Raw genomic sequence first — 26,300 nt, 5'->3', positions numbered from 1 at the left:
GAGAAAGGTAATAATTAAATTGCCCTTTAACTATTGATGAGTGTTACATTGAACATATCTAGTATGTTATTTGAGAAAGGTAATTACTAAATTATGCTTAACTATTTAATATTGTTGAGTTTAATATATATAGTATCTTATTTAAACATGTATCATTGCTTATTTGAACAAAAAAAATTTTGTAGGTAAACTGGGAGATTTTTGTGTCCTCTTAAAAGTCACCTGATTTACAGAGTAAAGACTGGAATCTAGTTCTTTTTTAAATCTTTCCAAAATCAGAGAGTGAAATTTGTATAGAATAGTAACCAACAAACTTAAATTTTATGAAATTAACTTTTAAATTCGTCTTAAAAGTAATAACCATAAACAACTAGACCTTATAGTCATTGTTTTATTATGTGTGTGTATATACATTTATATATATATGTGTGTGTATATATATATTTATCTCAATGTATGCAGCCTCAAGTACTTCTCCGGCTGGGATATCAGAATGGCTTGATCAGAAAATAACAAAAAGTGATCGACCAGAGCTGACTGGTGCCAAAGTGGTGGTGTCTGGTGGTGAGTGGAATATTATAATTTGTTAAAAAAAAATGAAACTCAGAATACTTTGATTTTATTAGTACTAGTTTCAGAGAAGCACGGATATTTGTCAAACACAAGAGGCAGATAAATTTGGAAGAATCATTCTAATTTTACCAAGTGAGGAAAAGAAAATGAAATTATGAGCTAATTCAAAAGACAGGCTTTTTTCTGTGCATCTCTGCCACTGGTGCCAGGGGGAGCATGATCCATGTCTCAGTAACTTTCGCTCTGTTGGTGGACTTCCATGCTGTTCTAAAGAGTATGTATGGTCAGAAAACTGGTGTGAGGTTTTATGGTTGCCTCTCTCTGAGAAACTTCCCGGGTTGTCTGGGTCTCTGTGGAGACCTCTGAAAGTCTCAGCAGTTTTAATATCCTGACTGTTAATATTGTATAAGACTTGCATATTTCATGGTCCTTATTTTTTTCATCTTCTTATATTTATTTATTGAATCACTGTGGGAAAAGTTACAAAGCTTTCAGTTTAAGTCTCAGTCATACAATGATCAAACACCTTTCCCTTCACCAGTACTCCTTTATCACCACCAAGAACCCCAATATACCCCCCTCCCACCCCTCCCGATGCCTGTGAGGCAGATGATTTCTACTTCACCCTTCTCTACATTGATTACATTTATTATTTCAACAAAAGATGCACCATTATTGTTTAGAATTTACCACCCAACAATCAGAATTGCTGAAAAGGCATTGTGAAATACTTTGTTTTCTGTAGCTGGTTATGAGAATCATATAATGGCGTGCGGCCACTATTGCGGCTACACGATTTTGGATTTCTGCAAAGAGCCAGATAATTACGAGATTGGTTTCTGTGCATCTGTGTTACGGCTGTGCCGGAGAGCCGCTCGTGGGGGGCAACTCGTGACCTCAGTAGTGCATGAAGGATGAGCCGGTACCATCCCCCTTCCCATGAGACTGCAGTTGCCCCGTCACTGCCGGCTCATACCTGGCTTTCCAATAAACTCTGAGGTGACAGCCACCTTGTTTGCGGTCCTGATGCATTTCTGCCAAAAGCCGCTGGGTTTCGAGATTTGTTTCTGAGTCTCTGGGATCATGGCCATTAATCAGCGTGATCAGGAGCCAGAGAGGCCGTTTGTAGGTGGCGACTCAGGGTATTGTTGGGATGGGGAGGAAAGGGCCGGTTCCACCCCCATCTGGTGAGGCCCCACGTGTCTCGCCACTGCAGGCCCAAACCTGACTGTCCAGTGGCCTCTGGAGGATGGTGGTCACCGGGCCGCCAGGGGAAACAGGCCAAGTCACGAAACCTTTTCTCACCTGGAGTGGCCCAGCGCCAGTAACCTACTGCAGGGACTGGACACATTTCTGCCAAAAGCCTTTGGGTTCCGAGATTCGTTTCTGAATCTCTGGGATCATGGCCGTTAAGCAGTTCGATCAGGAACCAGAGAGGCCATGCGTCCAATCATATAGCTGAGCCGGAGGTGGTTTGTGGGTGTGTCTCCCACATACCTAACTTTTGGCCATTTACTTTCTTGGTAAACTTTGCCCCAAGTTTCTGGGGTCTGGCCAAAAGCACAGCAGCAATTGTGGGGTATCTGGAAGTCTGAAGGCGCCATCAGGCTGCTGATGCACTCGCCTCACAGGTACAGATTGATCTGCTGGCGGCACCATATCCCCAGTCCTTATTTTTTTTTAAGGGGAAATTCTGTAGTCTATTGACTTGGTTTTCTCTTTATTTAATTTTGGGCAATGCCAAATGGTGCGCAGGGCTTACTCCTGGCTCTTCACTCAGGAATCATTCCTGGTGGGATTCAGGATAGCATATGGAGTGCTGGAGATCAAACCCAGGTCAGTCATATGCAAGCGCCCTGCCAGCTGTGCTGTAGTTCTGGCCCATGACTTATTATTATTATTATTATTATTATTATTATTATTTAGATTTTTTTTAGTGAAACACCATGAGGTATAGTTGTCGATTTACAGATTTTTGTGCTTGGGTTTCAGTTATACAGTGATTGAATACCCATCCCTCCACCAGTGCCCATTCTCCACCACCACTGATCCCAGTATCCCTCTCCCCCCTCCCCCCATCCCACCCTGCCTCTGTGGCAGGGCATTCCTCCTTGTTCTCACTCTCCTTTTGGGTGCTGTGGTTTGCAAAAGAGGCATTGAGTGGCAGTCATGTTCGGTCTAAAGTCTACTCTAAGCATGCATCTCCCATCCTGGGAGGATCCTCTCAACACCCATTATTTGGTCCTCCCTTCTCTATCTGAGCTACCTTTTCCCCCAGCATGTGCGGCTGGCCTCCAAGCCATGGAGTAAACCTCCTGGTACTTAAAACCTGGTACTCTGCTATTCTTGGGTGCTAGTCTCCTATTTTGTTACTTTATGTTCCCCAGATGAATGCAATCTTTCTATGTCTGTCCCTCTTTTTCTGCCTCTTTTCGCTTAGCATGATTCTTTCCATGTAGTACCACTTGTATATAAATTTCATGATTTCATCTTTTCTAACAGCTACATAGTACTCCATTGTGTAGATGTACCATAGTTTCTTTAACCAGTCATCTGTTCTTGGGCATTCAGGTTTTTTCCAGATTCTAGCTATTGTAGAGAGTGCTGCAATGAACAAACAAGTGCAGACGTCACTTTGACTATACTTTTTTGCCTCTCTGGGTTATATTCCCAGGAGTGGTATTGCTGGGTCAAATGGGAGCTCAATTTCTAATTTTTTGAGAATCACCATGACTTATTTTTAAAATAAGAATGCTAGTTTAAAAAATCTTTCCAAACTAATTATCAACTGAAATAATTAAGCTTCCAAGCAGCTTTATATTATGAAGAGCATTGAAGGACCACACCTAATGCAGATTACTCTTTTATTCATTAATTGTTTATTGACTATCTTGGCCCACTTCTGAATATTGGAGAAACTTCAAAGGCAAGGTGTACTTGTTCTTCAGTCTTATGGAATGACTTCATGCAAATAATTTCACTCTTTCAATAAAGTATTGTTAAACACTGTGGATGGAGCACTGACCAGGGTAGAGATGGACCCTGTAGAGTCTTTGTTCTCTTAAGAAAAACTTTTGTTAAAACAGATGAATTATACACTTAGCTAATTAAGTATAGTAATGTTGAATGCTTTGTCGGGGAGTTCACAAGTATCCTAGAAATTAGGAAGTGGCATATTTAATTTGGCAGTTATGAAAGTTTTGAAGGAAGATTCGCTCATATATAAAGTAGCAACATTTTAATAGAATGTTTACGTTTGCTTTTTTTTCCTCCTCCGTTTAATAAGGTCGGGGTTTGAAGAGTGGAGAGAACTTTAAGTTGTTATATGACTTGGCAGATCAACTACAGGCTGCAGGTAAAATTATTTTCCTTTTCATTGGAAATACCTTTTCTTCAAAATCATTTCATTTCTGTGTATGCTAAAAATTAGTTTTCTCTCTGAAATAATTTTTCTCTCTGAAATAATTTTTTACTTTGGTCTCCCAAGTAAGTACATGTGAAGAGAAAATGTCTTCATTCTTCTTTTCGCATGTCACTGGCACTCTGAAATAAAATCTGTCAGATAGGGGCTTTTCCCTTTAAAATATTTCTGTGTCAACTTGGGCACCTACTTCATGTTCTTGAAAAGCCCTTGTATTCCTCTTCATTGTTGACCTAATGTAAATCTCTCATACAAAAGGAAATGCATTTAGTATTATTTCTTTCATTGTAGTTAACTGTTTGGTTAGTTTTTTTTTTTTCTTTTTGGGCCACACCCAGCGGTGCTCAGGGGTCCCTCCTGCCTCATGCACTTAGGAATTACTCCTGGCAGTGCTTGGGGGACCATATGGGATGCCGGGAATCGAGCCTGGGTTGGGCATGTGCAAGGCAAACGCCCTGCCCGCTGTGCTGTTGCTCCAGCACCACTATTTGTAGGACATATGGAACTTAGTGCATTAATGAGAATTAAATTTTTTTAAAAAAATTTAGTGCATTTTATTTTTAAATTACAGTTATGTAAATGTAGCCTATCAAAACAAAAATGTCAGTTCTGTCCTCTCCCCTTTTATGAGTTTTGCCTGTAACTTTATAGACTTTTGATCCACTAATATTTTTTAAAGCTGGCCAACTTCAGAAAATTAAAAAATTAAAAAAAATATCTGGCCAACTTGATTATTATTATTATTTTTTTTGCCAGACATACTGAATTATAGGGATAGTGCAGAAAGGTAACTTAAATCAGTTAACCAAAACGGGAGGTTTTTCTAGATGAGTTTGATAACAGGAAGAATTTGAGGATTTGTACAGAGTATTGCTTGGGTCATTGATCATAGGATTTAATCCAGCTAAAGAAGAGAGGACATGGAAGGACAAGGGGAAGGTGTGCTTAGGATTCTAGGTTCCTGTGGGGTTAGAATATTATTGGCATTAAGTATTAAAGGGAGTGAGGTGGCATGAAAGATCTCCGAGGCATTGGAAGTTGAGATTATTTAGGGATACTGAGGATGGAGAGATCAGGAGTAGGACTGTAGTTGTGACTAAAGTAGAATGGAGAATAATTAAGACTGGAGGAGTTCAAGGTACTGATAAGCCAGGGTGGTAAGATTTCCAGGAGTCAAGGCAAGACTTGTAATGGAGGGGCCAGAGAGATTGTATGGCTTCCCTTGCTTGCAGCTAGTCTAGGTTTGATCCCTGATACCCCATATGGTCCCTGAGTCCACCAGGTGTGACTCCTGAGATCAGAGCCAGGAGCAAGTCCTGGGCATAGCTAGATGTGACCCAACCACTAAAAATAAAAATAATGGAAAAATTAAAAATTAAAGAAGAAAAGAAAAGAAAGACTTTAGTGAAGAGAGTGATAGTATCCCAAAAGATCAAAATTATGGAGAAATAAAGAGTGATGATCTAGTAGTTGACAGGGGACATAGTAATAAATGGGCACCATGATCTGAAGACATAGAGTTCGTGGCAGAGGGTGTTGTATGCGTGGTGTCTTCCAAGCATGGCTTGCAGGCTTCAAGGACTGCAGCCTCATCACGCCAAGGGGAACCATGTGATGGATATTGAGCTGGGCTCAGCCACCTGTAAAGCATAAGCTTTCTTCCCTGCACCATCTTTCCAGCCCCTGGAACAGAGGGCAGTTATGGAAATAGGAGGAGAAACTTGGGGACTGGCAGTGAGGGGTCCCACTCCCAGGCCCAGTTGTGTGAAGTCGATCGCAAACAGATCAACTCACGGAAAGACTGTGAAGGAATCAGTGACCTCAGGAAGCATCTAGACAGATAAGTGAGAGATAGGAAGCTGCGTTTCTCAACCATGTAAAGGCCCCTGTGTTCACTGCATATTACAAGAGGGCCACAGGTGAAAATTGTGTAAATGGAGGCCAGCCGGTAGGTCAGGGCCACAGGAAGGAAACAGGTTGGAAAAAGTTGACAAACACTGGTTTTCAGTTTCTAGTTCCCCGGAAACTCCTGAGACTCAACATTTGCTGCTACTGTGTATAGAATGTACTGTAAGGGTACAGGAATTAGGGAGGCAGGAGGTGGGTGCACAGGGCATTATGGGCATCAGTTTATGGGTTATGAAGACCAGCCTGAGTCTATGCCAGGATGTGGGTGTTCTGGCAACCTCAAGGTGTGATAGAATTAGGAGTAAAGGAGGCCCGTGGCTCTGAGAGCCTGAAGCTCATTCTTAACTCCTGCAGGAGAGGTGACTTCACTCCAGTCTCAGGCTCCTTGTTGACTCCTGCTGACCTAAGGAGAATCGCCAGTAAAACTATAAAAAAACTTCAGATAGAAAATATTGGTGGGGGCTGGAGCAATAGTACAGCGGGTAGGGCGTTTGCCTTGCACGCGACCAACCGGGTTGGATTCCCATATATGGTCCCCGGAGCACCACCAGGAGTAATTCCTTAGTGCAAAGCCAGGGATAACCCCTGTGTATCGCCAGGTGTGACCCAAAAAGGCAAAACGAAAATGTTGGCGGGCCAGAGCAATAGTACAGCAGGTAGGGCATTTACCTTGCACGCAGCCAATCCGAGTTGACCCAGGTTTGGTCCCCAGCATCCTATATGGTCACCCCAGCACGGCTAGGAGTAATTCCTGAGTGCTGAGCCAGGAGTAACCCCTGAGCATCGCTGGGTGTGACCCCAAAAAAGCAAAAAAAAAATTTTTTTAACCTTGTTAAAAAGTGTGAAGTAATTACTTAACAGAACACTGCTATAAAATAATCGGAAGCAGATTACAGTGTATGTTTATGAATGTCTGAATGCCTTTTTGATAAGTAAGAAGGTAATTAAAAATCTTTGAATATAAATTTGGTTCAAAAAATCTTTGAACCAAATTAAAAATCTTTGAATATAAATAAGAAAATAATTCTTGAAATATTCACTGTCACTGTCCTCCTGTTCATCGATTTGCTCGAGCAGGCCCAGTAACGTCTCCATTGTGACAATTGTTACTGTGTTTGGCATATCGAATACGTCACGGGTAGCTTGCTAGGCTTTGCCGTGAGGGCGAGATACTCTCGGTAGCTTGCCAGGCTCTCTGAGAGGGGCGGAGGAATCGAACTCGGGTTGACCAGGTCAGCTGCTTGCAAGGCAAACGCCCTATCCACTGTGCTATCGCTCCAGCCCAAAGATTTCATAGTTTTTAGAATTCTTGATCAGTAAAGCTTTAGGAAATTTAAAAAATTGAGACCTTTGTGAAGTAAATTTCTAACTACTCTATATATACATATATACATACTATAAAACTGACATTTTTTTTTTCTCTTTAGTTGGTGCTTCTCGGGCTGCAGTTGATGCTGGCTTTGTTCCCAATGATATGCAAGTTGGACAGACAGGAAAAATAGTGGCACCTGTAAGTATTGCAATAAAATATGCATGCAAAATTCTTTGGGGATCAGAACTGTGTCTGTTTGCTGAACAGTAATCTCAGTGATTTATGTCCTCTTCAGTATACCTAAGTAGTTAGTTATTACCCCAGTGAATGTGTTCATCTTATAAGGTGTGTGGATTTTTTTTTTTGGGTCTGAATAAAATGCCTAGCAGTTCTTAAATTTCTTAAGATTTTCAAAAAAATTAAAGCATGACTACTTTATCAAATTCATATAACATCATCAAGTGAAAATTAATAAGACGGCATTTTATTGATAAGTCCACATTAGCATTTAATTTTTCATAACCATTTATTTATGCAACCTGTAAGATCAATGAGTATGTGTTAATACAGAATCTTGACGTTGGGAGCAGTGAATGCTATTTGTAGTCTGGTTTTTTCTCTCAGTCTGTGTCATTTGAAACTGTGGACAACTTCACGAGTCAGCGTGTCCTCCTTGGGAGAGGCTGGGCTGATCTCCCCGGCGCTGCTCCAGCTTCACATGGGCTGCTGCAGTAGGCACTGGCAGTCCTACTCACACCTTCCTAAATACCTAGTTAATTTCTGTGTTTTGTCTAGTTGCATGAAATCCAGAAAATTCTCTTTCCATATGGGTAAATGATTAGAGACTTCTTTAAAAAAAATTAAAAACTTGTTTTAGGCACCATGTTATTAATGATAGGATTTTGTGCATGCAGTCCCGTACGACTCTCTCCCCTCGTCTCCACTCCACTGGTGTCCCAGTGTCTTTCTTGTCCCTTCATCCCCCTTCCAAGTCCAAGATCAGTTCTTGGTTCCTGTTGTTGAGAATATTCTTTTTTTTTCTCCTTTTTTGTGGGGGATGTTGCCGGGGGAGAGTGCCACAGTTGGTGATGCTTAGGGGTTACCCTTGGCTCTTGCTCAGAAACCACTCCTGGTGGTGCTTTGGGGGATCAGATGGGATGCCAGGGATTGAACCCAGGTTGGCTGTGTGCAAGGAACATGCGCTACCCACTGTACTATCTCTCTAGCCCCTGTTGAGTATTTTTAGTTAAATCTTTCCAACACTAAAAAAGGGAATAGATTGACTTCCAAGTTGAATCACTAGTATCTAATGGCTCATCATATTTCTTAGCTGCTATGTTTTTTGTGAATGGATTCTCAGCCAGTTTAAAAATTTCTGTTATGTGGATGAAAACAAGTTTTTATATTTCAAAACAGGACATTCAGTCATATTCATTGAAAAAAAAGTGATACTGGGCCAGGGCTATGGGTGAGTGGTGAAGTTCATTTCGTGCATACATACGTGTGACTCTGGGTTTGATTCTGAGTAAGATGGGTTCATTTGGTTGCATGGGCCCACACGACTTCTTTGTCCTTTTATCATAAAAAAAAAAACTCCTTTGTGGGAATTGTTTATGTAGCCTGTGTACAGTGATTTCCCTATTGATTTTCTTTTGCAATGTTTTTAAATCTTGTAAGAGTTACTCTATGATTTTTCCTTTTAAGGCTATTTAGATTTTCTATTTTATTTTGTGTGAGTTTTGCTAAGTAGTATGTTTCAAGGAATTGGTCCAATGTATTTAAGTTGCCAGATGTATAAAGTTTTTTTTATATTGTCCTCTCTTTTGTTGCTTGTAGTGTCCAGTGATAGCTCCTCTATCATTTCTATAATTGGTAATTTCTGTCTTCTCTTTGTTTTCTTCTCTTTACCAATTAACTAAGAGTTGATAAAATTAAGAAAAAGCTTTTCAGTGATCCAACTTTTAAGAACAATAGCTTTAAGTTACCATTCGTATACCATAGAGTTGATGTAATTGAACATTTGATTCACTGACTTTCTGATCAGAGTTGAACAATGGTTACTCAGTTTTAGGATATTTTCATAACTCCGAAAAAGAAACACTGTTTTTGTTACCTTCTCAGTCCCCTCATCTCTATAGATTCAGCTTTTCTGAACATTTAATTTTAATAGGACTGTAATATGTGGCCTTCTGTAAGCCTGTAAGCACAAAATGTTTTCCCGGTTCATTCATTCCCTTTTATTGCCAGCGGTTTCCCATTATGTGGATCTACCAGGTTTTATTTATCCACTCAGCATTTGATCTACATTTGGGTTACACCTGTTGACTATTGGAAATAATGCTGATATGAATGAACACTCTTACATAAACGTGTGTGAGAAAACTGCCAAATTATTTTTCCAGGGATTTATGCCAATAATGAATAAACTTAGAAATTTATCAGTGAAGGGGCTGGAGCAATAGCACAGCGGGTCGGGCGTTTGCCTTGCACGCAGCCGACCAGGGTTTGATTCCCAGCATCCTATATGGTCCCCCGAGCACCGCCAGGAGTAACTCCTGAGTGCATGAACCAGGAGTAACTCCTGTGCATCGCCGGGTGTGACCCAAAAAGCCAAAAAAAAAAAAAGAAATTTATTAGTGAAGTTAAGAGCAATAGCACAGCCGATAGGGCGTTCCCAGAATCCCATATGGTCCCCTGAGCACCACCAGGAGTAATTCCTGAGTGCAGAGCCAGGAGTAACCTCTATGCAATGCCGGGTGTGACCCAAAAAGAAAAAAAAAAGAAATTTATCAGTATTTTTGTTTCAATTTCTCTGCTTTTTATTACTTTTGGTATATACTCTTACGGTAGAACTTAACTAATCTTATATTTTTCTTGATCTTAAGTATAAATATTAAAGGTATAAATGTTTCTTCATGGCTTTAACTATGTCTCACAATTTTTAATAGATACTGTATTTTAATTTTTATTTAATGTTTTTCTGATTTCAAAAATTTGGAAATGATTGATTTTTAGTTATTTGACTTTTCCTAGTTAAAACTATTTTTTTCTTTCTACTCTAATTTTGGAGAATATTTTTATATTTCAGTATCAAAATGTACTAAAACTGAGACTTCATGACTCAGCAATCTATCTGGGTATCAGATCATGCCGTGCCCTTTGAAAAGAATGCATGTTCTGCCATTATTTGAGTATACCCTGTAAATATTAGGTCAACAGACCAAACTATTGCGTGTACATGTATATATATACACATATATATACACATATTATTTACAGACAATAGTTTTATGCGTATAAATTAGTATTTATTTGTCTATGGCAATCTTTGCTATACAGTGAAAAGAATTTGCCGATATTAGAAACTGTCTGACTTTTTAAAGTTAGCTGTCTTCCTGATGGTTTATTTCTGTAATGGTATTCAGTCCCATTCTCAATTACTAGAAGGTGTTACACTCTCAAAACTGTTGTGGATTTGTCTGTTTCTCACTTTAGTTTTGTCATCGTGTGATGTTTTCCTTTTGCAGTAGTCCTTTTCTTGAAAGTTACTTAATCTGATATTAAAGATTGCGTTCTCTCCTAGTGTGTATCTTTTTCTGACCTTCCAGCAGCTCTCTTCCTGTGTATATAAGGAATCTTACATGTCGCAAATAATCGTTTTCTGACAAAATCTGCTACATTTGTTCATTTATATTTTTCCTCTAATGCTTGTCTGGGGCGAGGGCTGAGCCTGGCAGTACTTAGAGGCTGCTTCTGGCGTGGTGCTCAGGGCTGTTCCAGTGGTGCTTGACAAGCCGTGTGTTGCCAGGGGTTGAACCTGGGCTCCTGTGTGCAGATCTGCAGCCCTTCTCTATCTTTGAGAATTTTTTTATTTTGTAAACAATTGAAATTAAGTGTGCTTTAATTGTGGTTTTCTTTTTCTTGGCATTTGTTGATCTGAGATTTGTAAATTGAGAGATTTCATCAAAGTTGGAAGTTTTCTGGTTGTTATTTTTTAAATAGTTTTTCTGCCCATTTACAAACGTATTACATCTGCTAAATTATTTATCACACAGGGCATCAGTGTGCTGTTAAATCGCCTCCCCCCCCCCCCCCACTGCCCTGCTTTATCTTTATTTTGAATAGTTTTCTGCTGCCATATCTTCAATCTGCAGTACCTGATTAGCCATTGATATTATTTAGTATGCTTTGTTTATCAGGCAGCATACAGTTTTTTTTTTCCACTTCTCCTTCTGACACTAGTTTTGTTTTGTTGAGGTAGGGTCTTATGTCGCGATGCTCAGGGCTTACTTCTTTTTTTTTTTTCCCTTAAATTGTTATCTGTGAGACAGACCATTGCAAAGCTGTTCATGATTGTATTTTAGTCATATAATGATCCAATACCTATCCCTATACCAGTGTACATTTCCCTCCACCAATGTCCCCCTTTCCCTCCCACTATCCCCAACATCCCTTCCCCCCAGCCTGCATCGATGGCAGACACTTTTCTTCTCTCTCTCTCTCTCTCTCTCTTCTCTTTCTCGCTCTCTATCTTTCTCTCTCTCTCTCTCTCTCCATTATGGGTACTGATTGGTCATCATGTTTGTTCAGGGCATTCAGCATTTCTGTAGGGAAGGTAAGCCTGGAGTAGGTCATTTAACTGGGTGGCAACTTTGGAGTGTGAATGTGACTGCTGAGACTTCCGGAAGTACAGGGAGGTGGGGGAGTGAGCCCATCCTGACCTTGGAAGAAAGCCTGGAGGTCTCAGTCACAAAACCAGCACACCCGAATTTTCAGCCGGTTACATTTTGGTGAGACGATCGGGGGGCTTGGCAGCGATTTTGGACTGTGGAAGCAAACATCCGCCGGGAGCTACGCTTGGGTAGACACGAGGCCGACAACCCCCTTCTCCCCCTCACGCCCCCAGTTTAACCTGGTCTTTTCAGTTTTGTGTGGTCTGTGATGAACTGAAGCTTCAGGACTCACACGTGGCTCTGCACTCAGGTGTCGCTTTTGGCAGGCTCAGGGGACCACATGGGATGCTGGAGAGCAGCTCTGGGTCAGCCGAGTGCAAGGCAAGTGCCTTGCCTGTTGTTCTGTCGCTCCAGCCCCCGACATGTAGTGTTTAAATCTCTAGAAGTTTGGTTTGATTCTTTGTGCCTTTATCGAATATTCTCTATAGTTCCTCTGCCTTCCTGAATCTAACGAATGTAGTTTTAATAACTTTAGGATTAACACCTTTTGGGCTGCCTGGGATGGAACCCTGCTCCTGACACTTGAAAGGCACGTGTGCTACCACTACTCGATTGTATTTCTGGCCCCAGGACTTTTCATCTTCCTTTAATACCTTCTCATCATTATCATTTGGGATTGATACCAGTTGATTACATTTTCTTCTTGTAATGTGTTCTGCTTTGTATATGTGGTAATGATTTGTTGACTGTCAAACACGGCGGAGTATTTTCTTGAACGCTAGATGTTTTTGTGTTCCTTTCAAGATATGTGAGTTTTATGCTGGGATTCAGTGAGTTACTTGGGAACAGTTTGAACCCCTGAAATCTTGCTTTTTAACTTCGCTATGTGGAAAGAGAGCAGCAGCCTGTGATCTAAGACTGAGCAGCACCCTTCTGAGTATTCTGCTCAATGTCTTGTGAATCAGGAGCCTTTCTACTCTGGTAGGAGCATGAACTATTTCTGGGTTTGTGTGTGCCCTGGGGATGTTGCCTCTGCTCTTTTCTGGTGGTTCTTCCCTTAGCCTTGAGTAGTTTCCTTATGGACTTGTGCTAATGAGTACTCATCAAAGGCTTGAGGGGACTCGGCCATTGCTCCGGAGTACTCCCTCGTAGACCAAAGAGAGGGATGAATTATTCAGGGCTCTCTTACTGGCGCTCCCCCTCTCCATTCTCTTCCTTGCAGCGTCCAGCCATATTGGCTTTTCAGATTCCCAGCTTCATCTCCTAAATTTAGACATCATCAAATTCCACTTTAGGTCTCCCCTCTGCACTGAGGCCTGGAAATCCACTTCAGTTCATCCTGTGGGGCAATCACAGGGTTTGCTTGCCTGCTTCTCCTCCTTTGGACAGTTTGCTCCTGAGAGTTATGTCAGAGAGGCATTATTTCTGAAATTTTGACCAGTTGTTTTAGGGGCTTCAGTCAGGGAGTGAATCTCCTTTGTACTGCAGCTTGATCAGGCGTGAAAGTTGATTTTGTCCAGTCATTTGCTGTCTCTGTAATCTTTTTACTTGTTTTTGTCTGCAGTTTTCCCCGCTGCTCTTTTCCTTATTTTGGGTCAAGCGAATATTTTTAGAGGACCCTGATGTATAAAACAGTATCTTTGAGAATAGAGTCCTGTTTCCTGTTCAGAACTCTAATCTCTTTCAGCATCATTAGATGTACTTGTTGCAGTAGGGGCAGAGAAATTAACCTCTTGTGTTATACCATAAATACTATTAAAATAGAAAATAAAATTTAGATAACATTTGAAATACATAGGAAAATTTTTAAAAAATTCTCAAATGGTGGGGCTGGAGCGATAGCACAGCGGGTAGGGAGTTTGCCTTGCACGCAGCCAATATGGCCAACCCAGGTTCGATTCCCAGCATCCCATATGGTCCCCCGAGCACTGCCAGGAGTGATTCCTGAGTGCATGAGCCAGGAGTAACCCCTGAGCATCGCCGGGTGTGACCCAAAAAGCAAAAAAAAAAATCTCAAATGGTAAGGACATATCAGAAAACAAATGAACCTATCTTTTTACTTTTTTCTTTTTTGTAGAAACAAGGAAATCTCTGGGGCTCTAGATATCAATTTGGTACTGAGGTTATAGAAATGATGATATCAGTTGTAACTTCTAAGAGAACAAATGAATGAATATCTCTAAATGTAGATTTTATGCATTTATATAGGCCTTTCTTATACTGAGAGGGGCAGATATTGCGGTGTTCAGGAGCTGCCTGGCTCTGTGCTCAGGGATCATTCTTGGTGGTGCTCAGGGGACCATGTGTGGTGCCACCAGGGATGGAATCTTTCCGGCCACATGCAAGGCCCTTAGGCTTAACTGCTATGCTATCTCTTCAGCCATACAGCCCTATAATGCTTTCAGGAAATGAAAATATAGATGCATATATTTCAAGATGATGAATTCCTCAAGCATGTAGCTTCTGGAAAACACCACTGAATTATATAATCAGATAGGAATACTTACAATAGGATAAGAGAAACAAAAAAGGTATGTAATATTTTTATGTTACTGTGAAATTAGTACTAAACAGGAGACTCCGGAAACGTTGGGGACCTCCCAGGATCTGGGCTCTCATATTTTGAAATTGGATGGTTAGTGCTTTGCAGGGATATTATAGACATTGAGTAGATAATAGAAGTCACAGATTTATTTATAAACCTACTAAGAATAGTAATCATTTGTTTTAGCCAGTATTGACTGAACCAACATTCCAAAGCCTATTTTCTCTTACAGTCCTCTCCAGGTAGTTCTTTGTCCAGTGACACATTTCACTTGTCCAGCACAGGCTTATTTAGAGCTGCGAGCTAAATATGCAGTTTGCAATTTCCCTTTCTAATTCTCTCTGGAAAGTTCGTCTTCCTTCCATCTGGAGTAACTGCCTCTGATGGACCTCCCCAGTGGGAAGCCTGCATATATGACCAGGGAGAAAGGAGGGGTGTCTGGGAAGTTTTCCTCACCGTGCTTGTCCCCCAGCACCTTCCCCCTGAACTCCCAGAAACCTGGCTTCTCAGATTGATCTCGGATACATTTAAACAGTTGCTCTCTGGATTTTAACCAGGTTTTATAGCTTTTCTTTGCAGGAGGCTTAGTCTGACACAAGCTAGTCCCTTAGGGCCATAAGCAAGAGTTCTGAGTTCCAAATTGAATGCATTACTTCACATGTGCTCTGACTAGCACAGAGTTGTATTATTACCTTCCTAAATATTATGTTAATTAATACTACTTAATATTGCATTAGGCCTTTGGCAGCTGTTTTCCACTGTTAGCATTGAATTACTCGTATTTGTGACTCTCTGAAATCTGTTTTCTGCTCCCCCACCCCCAAGCTCCATTTGAACTGCCTGCTATTAAGCGGGTCCTCCCTTGTCTAGTATTAATACATTGTTTCTTTGTATTTAAAGCTGAACATGGTATTTTATTAAATGCTGGTCTGTGTTCTTTGCCATTGAAGTCTTTGGAATTTTTAACATTTGACTTTTGTTTCCATTCACGTTCTGTTCAGCTTTATATTTGAGGCTCTTAGATTTTTATTGCCCTATTATAATAGCTGTGAAAATATTACTATAGTTCTCTGATGATAAGCCTTAAGAACTCTCCTACGGCGGAACCAGAGACATAGTACAGTGGATAGTGGATTTGCCCAGCACGTGATTGACCTGGGTTTGCTCCTCTGTACCCCATATGGTTCTCCAACCCCACCGGGAATGATCCCTGAGCACGGAGCCAGGAGTGAGCCCTAAACACAGTAGTTGAAGCCCCTAAATCAAAACGAAACAAAAGCCCACTTCAAGCAAGAAGCTACATAAGTACTAATTCTGGGGGTGCGAGGAGGGGGCGTTGCATCATGATCGACAAAGCGTTTAGGTTAAAGTTCCAGGCACTCTTCATGATCCTGACTCCAACCCTACCACCAGTGTCAGCTTTCCCCTCCTCCACTGTCCTGAGGTTTCCTCTCTCCATCCCTAATTCTGTTATTCTTATAAAGATAATTTTACCATCTCTGTAGTTATTTGAGGAAATGTTAATGCCCAAGGGATGCTCTGAATTTGATTATAGTTTAAATACATTTTTATTTGCTCATGGATACTGGTTTGCAGATACATACGAAAGAACTTTTCTGTTTACATATCCACACTTGGAATTATTTCTGTGTTTGTGGAGTTATGCCAGTAATCGGAAACCCACTCGTTTACAACTTATTTGCTTAGCAAAGACTTTTATTCTTCTTTAGTTTTTAATTTGCTTTATTTGGAAGTAATTTCAAATTTAACAAAGCTGGAATTTTTAAAATCATCACATTTATGTATGTATATACATGATTTTTTTTCTGAACTATTTTTACCATAGCATCGTGGCTCATAGTATTTTCCTGTCTCAGAGTAGAATTCAGTTTAGGATTAAGGTGGCATATCTCTTTTAGCCTTAGACTTGGGGGAACCCTTTGTTCCTGGGACTCAGGGCTGAGTCTTTCTTAAAATATCTCTCCCTCTCCTCCCACCCCTCTTACCTGTGTCAGTCAACCTCTGCCTTTTTCTTCTGTGGGAGCTGGAGAAAATTCGGCTGGAAGAGTAGACAAAGGTTGGATATTTCATATTGAAGCTTAGACTTGGAAGAAAACGAATTCTCTCGGATTCTGTTCATTTGCTAGATGTGGATTGCAAATTTGGCAGTGGGTTTTCTAGAAGCCAGTTCGTCATGGGGAACAAGAGCAGCATCTTGATTTGCAGTGTCCCAAGGTGAAAACAAACTAATTGCACATGGGAAACATAATTTGGTCCAGCATCCAAATCAGAGAGAAATATTTATCCCTTGAGCCCTTCGAGAGAGGACACTATTGATTGACATCCTCCACTGTCTTTACTATAAATAGTCGTTTTGTTGGACCATTTTTCGTACTTCCCAGTATCAGTCTGTTGCCTGATATTTAAGTGCTTCTCCATGAAGACCCCAAGATTTTCACGTTTGTGTTTGCTATTCTGGCTTATCCTAGAGGGGATAAATTTCAGATGAATAAGTCTGTTACAAAATTCTTCTCCGGTGAAATCTCACCAGGAAACCCCATACAAAAACCGGAAGAAGTGGGCTGGTGTACTGAGAGTGCCACTGAGCGCTTGCCCTTTCTCTGTTTTTCCGCGTCTCCAGTGCCTCTGCAGAGAGACTCAGGTCTTAAAGGCCACTTACTGGGGCCAAGCGGTAGCACAGTGGGTGGGTACTTGACTTGCATGCAGCTGACCCTGCTTCGATCCCTGTCACCCCAATATGGTCGCCTGAGCACCTCCAGGAGTGATTCCCGAATGTAGAGCCAGATACAGTAATCTCTGAGCATCGCCAAGTGTGGTCTCCAACCGAACCCCCCCCAAAAAAAATTAAATGCCACTTTAATACTTTGGGGCTGGAGAGGGTTATAGGATTATGGCACTTCCCTTGCCTGAGACCGACCTCAGTTCAGTTCTTGATGCCGCATATGGTCTCCTGAGCCACTGCTGGAAGTGACTCCTGAGCACCTCTGGTGTGGTCTCAAAGCAAAAATAAAACAAAAACTAACAAAAGTTATTCATGTAGAAAAAAATCGGTTGGATTGCATAACCTTAGAAATTTTCTACAATTTATCGACCTGAACTGAAATTTGACTTTGCCCTGTTAGTATACTGATAATTTTAAGTGGCATCTTTATTTAAGTCCCCCAGTTTTGTTCAGTTGTTTTATGTTGTTTTTTATTTTGGGAGGGAGGGGCTTTGGGGCCACATCTGGCAGTGCTCAAGGGTCACTCCTGGTGGGGCTTAGGGGACCATATGGAATGCTGGGAATTGAAACCAAGTCAGCTATGTACAGTGCAAACACTCTACCTGCTGTACTGTCTCTTTGGCCCCTGGTCCCTTACCCCTTTATTTTTTATCATTTGCTTTAGTTTCAGGCACTTACTCTTCCTGCTTCTCTCTACAGAGGCAAAATGGTGCCAGTCAGAAACCCAACGTATCTATTTTTGTCAAAGAGAGCCTTTTCTAATTGCTCATAGCTCCAGCTCAGTGCCGGATGCTATTATTCCTGTCTTATTTGGGTTAGTATTCCTTAACTTATGCTGATACCCTGCACCCAGAACCTCTTCCCTCATCTTCTAGAACCTCTACAAAGAGGACCCTCTGACTAACAGCAGCTTCTTCCCGCTTGATCCTACCTAGCGCGATTTTCTAATGTTGGCCTGCCTTCCATAAATTGAGCCTGTTTCTGAAATTGTGAGGATACGTAAGTCTCAGAGAACCTGAGTTTGTATTTTATTTTTTTCAAGAGGAGAATCTAGTCCATCCCCCTCTGTCCATTTCTTAAGAATAATAAATGTATATAATATAAAAGCATTTCAAGCACCAGTTATTCCAGACCTATTAGTTGTTTCTGAACACACTGTTGTCCCACTGGACAGAATTGATATTTCTTCTACACTGCTCCAAATTTGGCTTGGTTATATCAGTAAATAATGGAAAAGTGCTCTAAAGATGCTTGTAAACACATACAAGTTTAGTTCATAACCGAGGCCAGTTAAACAACACTTTACCTACTGAAGCCTTGCCTGGGCGAGAGTGGGAGAAATAGTCCTTGCTGTTTAGTGGGCAGGTGAGGAGGCTGGTTTGGAGGCTCACACCCAGATGCCATAAGATGATATTTCTTTTTGTGGATTCCGATGCTGCAGAACTAAAGTTATGCATTATTTTCCAAAGACTTAGACTATGATGCAATGAGATGGGAAAAAAAATCACAAAATGTTTACCGCTGTGTGTTCCCTTGAACATAAGCTATGATCTTGTTAAGAAAACTGAGATAGAACTGCTATGTAGATGGGACAGTCACTCAGAGTTCTAAGTACCTTCACTGTTGCACTCAGGAAAAAATATTACCGGTTTTAAAATTTTTGGAGTAGTGCCTTCAGATAGCAACGAATCTTCAAGTGGGGGACTTGGAGGTGGAGATAATTTGGGAAAGGGTCCCCCATCTTTGTGCTTGGCCATGATTTTATCTTTCAATATCCAAGTCGTTCTGTAATTTCTTTGTAAAAGTTATAGATGGTTAGATATGCAGTTAATATTTTTATGTTACTCTTACTGGGTCAGCATGGTCTACTTGAGCACCATTAATAGAAAAAATGATGATAAACACCATTGACCCTTTATAAGAAATTCTAGTGTTCTACTAGTAGGTGTGATGTTGTCACCAGGTCTGTTGTATCATTAGATAGGATGTTTGATGGCCTTATCAGATTAAAAGGTACACTTTCATAGACATTGTTGTATGACTCAAAAATCATTGGTACAAGTCCAGATTTCCTGGCAGATGGCCTGGATTAAACTCTTTGATTTACCCCTGTCTGCTGTGGAACCTTGATCACTGCTTGATCAGTTTTCTCAGCTAGATAATGCTGGTTAAAATGGTCCCTTCTTCATAGGGTAGTCGTGAAGATGCAGTGTATTAAACCTTGCCTAGCATTGTTTAATCCCTGTGTTAATTCTTTTCTCAGAATTAAATATCTTCATTTGCCAAAAGTTTCTTTTTTGTTGTTGTTTTACTTTGAAATTATTAACAGTATTGTATTTTTTATTAAACCTTGCCTAGCATTGTTTAATCCCTGTGTTAATTCTTTTCTCAGAATTAAATATCTTCATTTGCCAAAAGTTTCTTTTTTGTTGTTGTTTTACTTTGAAATTATTAGCAGTATTGTATCTTTTTTTAACTGCTGCCTGGCAGTTTCATTGGATTTTCTAAGCACATTAATTGTTGTTTAGTTTAGCAGTATCAGATTTATGTTATAATTAGAACGTAAGTTTAAAAAAATGGAAGGGGAGGGTTTTTTTGGGCCACATTCTAGTGCTCAGGAGCAGTTTCTGGATCTTTGGTCGGCAGGGACATCTGGGCATGCTCAGGGGACCCTCCGTGGTGCTGGGCATTGAACCAGGCTTCGCCACGTTGCCGTGCATTGTCTTCCTCCTTGTCTCTCCAGTGCTCTACTCCCCCCAGGACGTCTGAAGCCTGACATTAAGTGGTGATTTTACCTTTTTAAAATTACCGTCTTTTAGAGGCTCTGTTAATGGCTTTGTCTTTCTAATTACCTGAACATACAAACATACTACAATCATTAAGGAGACTTTACTATATTTTTACATGAGGTGTGACTTCTTAGTGGAAGTAGATCGCTTATATTTTTGTATTTCACTAGAGACCTCTGGTCCATTGAGCGGAGAGAGCACTGAGACCAGATTAAGAATCCTTCTGGGGAGAATTTTCCCAGATAAGTTTTGTTTCTGGTTTCTCCTTTGAAAATTCCTGAATGTTGGGAAGTCTGTGTAAGAACAAACTTTATAGTTATTTGTATGCATTTGGGACCGAATGTATAGACTGCTTTTCTGACTTGCTAAAAAGCTAAAGATTGACAACGCTTTTCATACTGCATTACCCAGCTTGGCTTTTAACTCCAGAAGAACCCTGTTCACAAATTGATGCTTTATTCCTATGGGGTTGATACAGAAGCATTAAATTGCACTGAAATATTCATATGTGAGTGCATTTAGCTGAAAGCAATTGATGTTTCATCCCCAAGAGGACAAGGAGAAATACTGTATAGACCTGCAGTCCAGCGGACACCCTAAGCATGCTTCTGAGAGGTAATTACATGGCCTAGATGATCAGGGCCCTTACAGCGAGGCTGCAGATGACAAAGGAGAAGTTGCAGAATCTGTAAACTGTGCTTTGGGGGCACGGCTTGGTTGTACAGTAGTTAAAAGCTTATTTGCTAAAAGTTCGACCTGGTTGTATCTTGGCAGTTTCAGTGTTTGATTTTTCTTCTCAGCTGTTTTGTTTAGACATGTGTTCTGAACCAATATCAAAGAGACTTTTTTTATCCATTACCATTTTGTGTGTGCAGTTGAAATTCTGTGTTTATTATTTCGACCACACCTAGCAGCGCTTGGGGGCCTGGTGGTGCCAGGGGTTCAAACCTTGCACGAGAATTTTGCCGGCAAGGCTAGCACTCCAGCCTCTTGAGCTACCTCCCCGTTCCCTCAAGCTGGAAATGTCAAGTCTTGGAGCCCCTTAAATCCTTTTCACATATTATGACTTTAAAAACATGCCACTAAGAGGATAAATTGATTTATCTTATAGTTGGTCTAATTTAGGAACTGGCTTGAGAATCAATAAGAGTAGATAGCAGATCTTTGCTGGACTCTCTTACTGTGGTTCTTTGAGAGGAATAAAGTTATCCTGAATTTCTATCCTGGTTCTAGCTCTATTTTTAGTTTTTTCATATACTAATTTTCTCATGTGTAACTATGAGATTTGATAAACATATACATGAATATGAGGATTTAAGTCAGTGCTTGATAAAGTAATGTTTATTCAGTGGTTAGTTGATTATTTAACATGTAATTCAGTCTTTGTGTTCATTTTTTGATTAAAGATGTGACTATTAAGATCATATATTAATGAATATTTAAATAACTCAGTTTAATCAAACTATATCAGTATTAAACAGTCATAGAAAGGACTTAGGAAGTAGTTTTGGGGGCAAAATAACGTATTTCCTTCTTAAAGGGAGATATCGTAGAGCAGTAGAGGGAAATGTCGGCCCATAGCCCTCATTTAGCCTGTGGTCTTGTGGTCTGGCCCCCGTACATGACAGGACATAACGTGGATGCTTGTCTGCTGCTCACTGCCTCTCTGCCTGTGTTGTGTGGCTCATCAATGATATTATGAATGCCCAAGGGCTGGAGTGATGATAGCACATTGGTAGGGCGTTTGCCTTGCACGTAGCCAACCTGGCTGACCCAGGTTCAGTTCTTCTGCCCCTCTCGGAGAGCCCAGCAAGCTGCCGAGAGTATCTCGCCCACATGGCAGAGCCTGGCAGGCTCCCCCGTGACACATTCGATATGCCAAACATAGTAATGACAGTGCTGTATGGAATGTTCTACCCCTGACTTAGTTAAGGATCTCTAGTTAGATTGGACAGTGAATTTGTTATTTTCTTACAGATAACTTTTGTTCCATTTAATTCTGCTCAAATTATTTTTTGCGGTGTGAGAGGAGAAAGTAGGGCCACACCCAGCAGCGCTTAGGGGCTACTCCTGGTTCTGTGCTCAGGAGTGACCCTTGGCAGTATTCAGGAGACCGTATGAGATGCTGGGGCTCAAACCCAGATTGGCCTATGCCAGGCAAGAGTGCTTCCCGTTATACTGCCTGCTCAGCCTCTCCGCTTATTCCCTAAATTCTTAAAATAACTTTATCAGCTGCTTTAAGGAGTCTCTTTATAACTTAGATTGAGCTTTACAGCTCTAGTTGCTCTTATTTTTTTTAGTTGCTCTTATTTTTAATAAGTTTTGTCTTTTGGTTTTAGATAGTAGAATTCCCACACAATTTGTACCCATGTAAGTTTATGTTTACAGATAAATATATACGTATATGTATTTAACATGACATAGTTTATTTTTGATGCTTGTCAAAACCGCAAGATGCTTGAGTTAACTTTTTGGAAGATAGAGAATTGATGAGAGTTTCTGTTAAGGTGATAACTTTTAAATAACTTGTGTTATTTAAAAATATTTTAAAATTTTAAAAATATTAAAAATATAACAGATTAGTCATTTTAGCTTTTTTTTTCTTGTGTATTTTAGCTATTTTAGATGTATAATTCATTTGCATCATATTCATAGCACTGTGTGCTTATCATCACTTTCTATATCTATAATTTCCCACTACTCTAAACAGAAATGTATATCCATAATAGCACCCTCTGGTAATGCCTGATTTAGGAAATGCCTCTGATTTGCCCATTTTGTAAAAGTATAAGTGTATAATTGTAAAATATTGTGGTTATCTTCATTTAGCGCATTTTCAGATTTAATTTGTGTGGTAGCATGTTTCAGAATTTTGTTCCTTGTTATGGCTAAAATTATTTGTAATACTTATATCCACGTGTTTTTGATCCATTTTTCTGTTTGATATATACTCAGACTGTTTTCCCCTTTTGGTTTTGTGCGCCCCACTCCGTACAGGTGTGCAAGTGTCTGTTGACACAGGAGCATCTTCCCGTGTCAGCAGACAGGAGCTTTGGGGCAGACACCTCAGGGCGGGGCTGCTCTAGCCTGTGGCGATTTTCTGTGTCATTTCTGGAGGAACCTCCAGCTTGTTTTCCTCCTGTTTCTTTGCAGTTCATAGGCAGGCAGGCATGTCAAGCTCCTTGACATGGAAATTACCTAGTTTAGGTGAAACATCAAAAGTGGTTGTGCATAAGCAGAGGGCCTAGTTCTTCTTAATAATTTTGGAAAAGATGCAGCTTTGGCTAGTGAAGAGAATCTATTGTGGGAGTCAGGAGAATGGAAGACAGTTTTTGATGTTCCATGAGACCTGGATTATTTTGTTGATAAAATATTATAGGTAATCTTAGTGGTTCTTTACTACAAATTTTTTACACAGGTTTTTAAGTTTTGTATGTCCTAAATAAAGCATATCTAATAGTTAAGAAACCTTATTGATAAAATATTTGTCATATTTTTCAACTTCCTAAAATGAAAAACTTTTAATAGACTAATACTATTACTAACTTGATGTCATATACTCAGTTATTTCTTTGTAAGTTATCGGAGTAATCTTAGCAAAGTATATAATCATCTTGGCTTTCTATCATTTCAAATATATTTGACTGATCTTTTTACATTAAGGAATCTGTGACTATATAGAAGCTATACTAAGTCTTATAATTAAACAGGAACCTTTATTTACAAAACAGATTATTTCAAGTCATATGCATTCTGTGTCCTGTGAAATCAAACCTGCTATTAAGAAACACCATTAGGGGCTTGAGCCCATGCCTTGCCTGGGTTTACTCTCTGACACAGTACCCCAAGAACTGGGGTGTGGGGAATGTGGCCCCCAACAGATTAAAAACACAACTAAAATACCACTATGGAAAGATTAGGAACTAAAATTTTTGCTTTTCTGGCTCATATTTAATATACTGAATTGCAAATCACAATATAGTTAGTAAATGTTTAAAAATGTTTTACCTTTTTATTTGAGAAATTGTTACTAAATTCATATTTGAACAAAAAAAGGTACACAGTGGTATTAATTTCCGCCTGATTTGGGCATATTTGGGGGAGTGTCTTGGATTTGGAGAGGCTACATCGGGACAGTGCTCAGTACCTATTGCTGGCTTTGTGCTCAGGAGTGACCCCTGGCAGTGCTTGGGGATAGAATCAGGGTCAGATCCCTTATCTCTGTGCGGTCTCTCCAGCCATGGACATACTTTATCTAGAATAGTTGTGAAGAAGATATTCATAGGACTTTGTTTTCCCTTTCTGTTTCTGGAGTGAAAAGTAGGCCTGTGGAGAGAATATGGATGAACTTATATTTATGGGTGAGTTTAGGATTTCAAAGAATCTTGACAGAAAAAAATCCAAGCTCCATATTCTCTGCCTAATAAACAGCAGGATGTGCATTGATCTGTGGGTGTCCATGAATGCTAGAAACTGTCAGTGGACTAGATGAGGACTTCTGCCTTATTTTGGGGGGTGGGTAAAAGAATCCTCTGGGGGCTGGAGAGGGCAGGGCATTTGCCTTGCATGAGGCTGACTGGGGTTCGATCCCCAGCATCCCATATGGTGCCCGGAGCAACACCAGGAGAAGTTCCTGAGTACAGAACCAGTAGTAACCCCTGAGCATCGCTGGGTGTGACTCAAAAAGAAAAAAAAAATACTCTGGGTTTTTTCTCTCACATTCTTGGAACCAGATATTAACTTCATTGAAAGCTAGATTATAATTTTGATTCAAAAGTATGAGTAGTTTTCTGTACAGATAATGTACATTGAAACATATTAACCACACAATAACAGCATGCAATCAATACATTCCTCGGCTTGTTCTGTAAGTCGTCTCCCTGACATGTGGGCAAGACCTGCTTTAAAGGGAGTTGGGTAACACGCGAACGGCTGTTAGAAAGGTAACCGGAAGCATAGCAGATGCTGTACCTGCGTGGGGTGAGGAACCCTAGGCTAGTGTACCAATGGACACTTCTGTGTTATATAGAAATTAGAAAATTTATTTAAGTATACTTCAGAGAGGTACATGCATTATTCGCTATGATAAATTCTATTTTACTACTGGTGTGTGTGTGTGTGTGTGTGTTTTGAAAGTCTCTAGTCTTTGAGTAAAGACAGTTACAGTTGTCTCTTGTAAAACTCTTACTTGGTCTGGGTCTTTATTATTTGAACCTTTTATCTCTGAGCTCTAGTTAAAACTACTTATATGTCTCTAAAATTTGTTTTTAACGTTTTAAGAAATTTAGCATTTTTTTCGACCATGTGGTGCTAAGAGATTTGGGCTTTCTACATGCAGAGCACATGTGCCAGCCTTTTTAGTTATCTCCGTGGCCCATAGAGCCATAACGGTGGTCCATTTAAAAATTTTTTCAAAATTTAAAATAATTGTTATTAAATCACCATGACATACAGTTACAAAGCTTTCATGATTGAGTTTCAGTCATACAATGATCAAACACCCATCCCTCCACCAGTGTACATTTCCCCCTACCAATGTCCCCAGTATCCCTCCTGCCACCCCCACCCCACCCCACCCCCTGCCTCTATGGCAGACACTTTCCTTCTTACTTTCTCTCTCCTTTTGGGCATTATGGTTTGCAATAAATAACACTTTTAAGTTATCATTCCTCAGCTTCATCTAGAAGGCAATATTGTTGGGAGAAAAGGAATTTCAACCCTGATTTTTAAAAAACAGGAAACAGTGTTGGCTTAGTTTTTCTGCTCTGAGAGCTCCAGATTTAACCACTCTGCTTATATTCATATTTCATGTAAACAAAAAGTAGATGTTTAAATATTTCCTTTCTATTTTGTTTAAAGTTAAACAGGTTTGATGTTGCTGCAGGCAGAATATTGTTCTAGTTCCAGAACTAAGTCAGTGTGTGTGTGTGTGTGTGTGTGTGTGTGTTTATATAGCATAAGCTTAAGTAATCTCACCTTTATGTTTTTTAACATGACCATTTTGATATGTACTGTGTCTGGGATATGTATCTCTGTGAAGATTGTCAGAATTGTGTAAAGAATTTCACTCCAGCATCATAGGTCAGCCTGTGATATCTAAAAATTGATGGAATATTGGGGCTGGAGCGATAGCGTTTGTCTTGCATGCAGCTGACCTGGGTTCGATCCCTGGCATCCCATACTGTCTCCTGTACACCACCAGGGCTAATTCCTGATTGCAGAGCCAAGAGCAACCTCTGAACATCACTGGGAAGGGCCCAAAACAAATAAAAAAGATGGGGAAATTTTAACTTCATACTTGCTACTAACTGAAAAAAGTCTAACAAATATCAGTGA

General features: G+C 40.2%; 1 protein-coding gene across 1 annotated transcript in view; it reads left to right on the top strand.

Moving 5' to 3' along the window:
- Positions 1–26,300, top strand: part of ETFA (electron transfer flavoprotein subunit alpha) — a 74,674-nt gene that overhangs the window by 25,692 nt on the left and 22,682 nt on the right. The window contains exons 7-9 of the mRNA XM_056128724.1: positions 463–564; positions 3,860–3,928; positions 7,330–7,412. Coding sequence (XP_055984699.1) covers positions 463–564; positions 3,860–3,928; positions 7,330–7,412 — 254 coding nt within the window. The remainder of the gene's footprint in view (positions 1–462; positions 565–3,859; positions 3,929–7,329; positions 7,413–26,300) is intronic.

Source organism: Sorex fumeus, unplaced genomic scaffold, assembly GCF_029834395.1.
Source record: "Sorex fumeus unplaced genomic scaffold, SorFum_2.1 ptg000067l, whole genome shotgun sequence".
NCBI classification, from domain to species: Eukaryota; Metazoa; Chordata; class Mammalia; order Eulipotyphla; family Soricidae; genus Sorex; species Sorex fumeus.
Note: the sequence above shows the minus strand (reverse complement) of the source record. Positions and strands in the feature narration are given on the sequence as shown.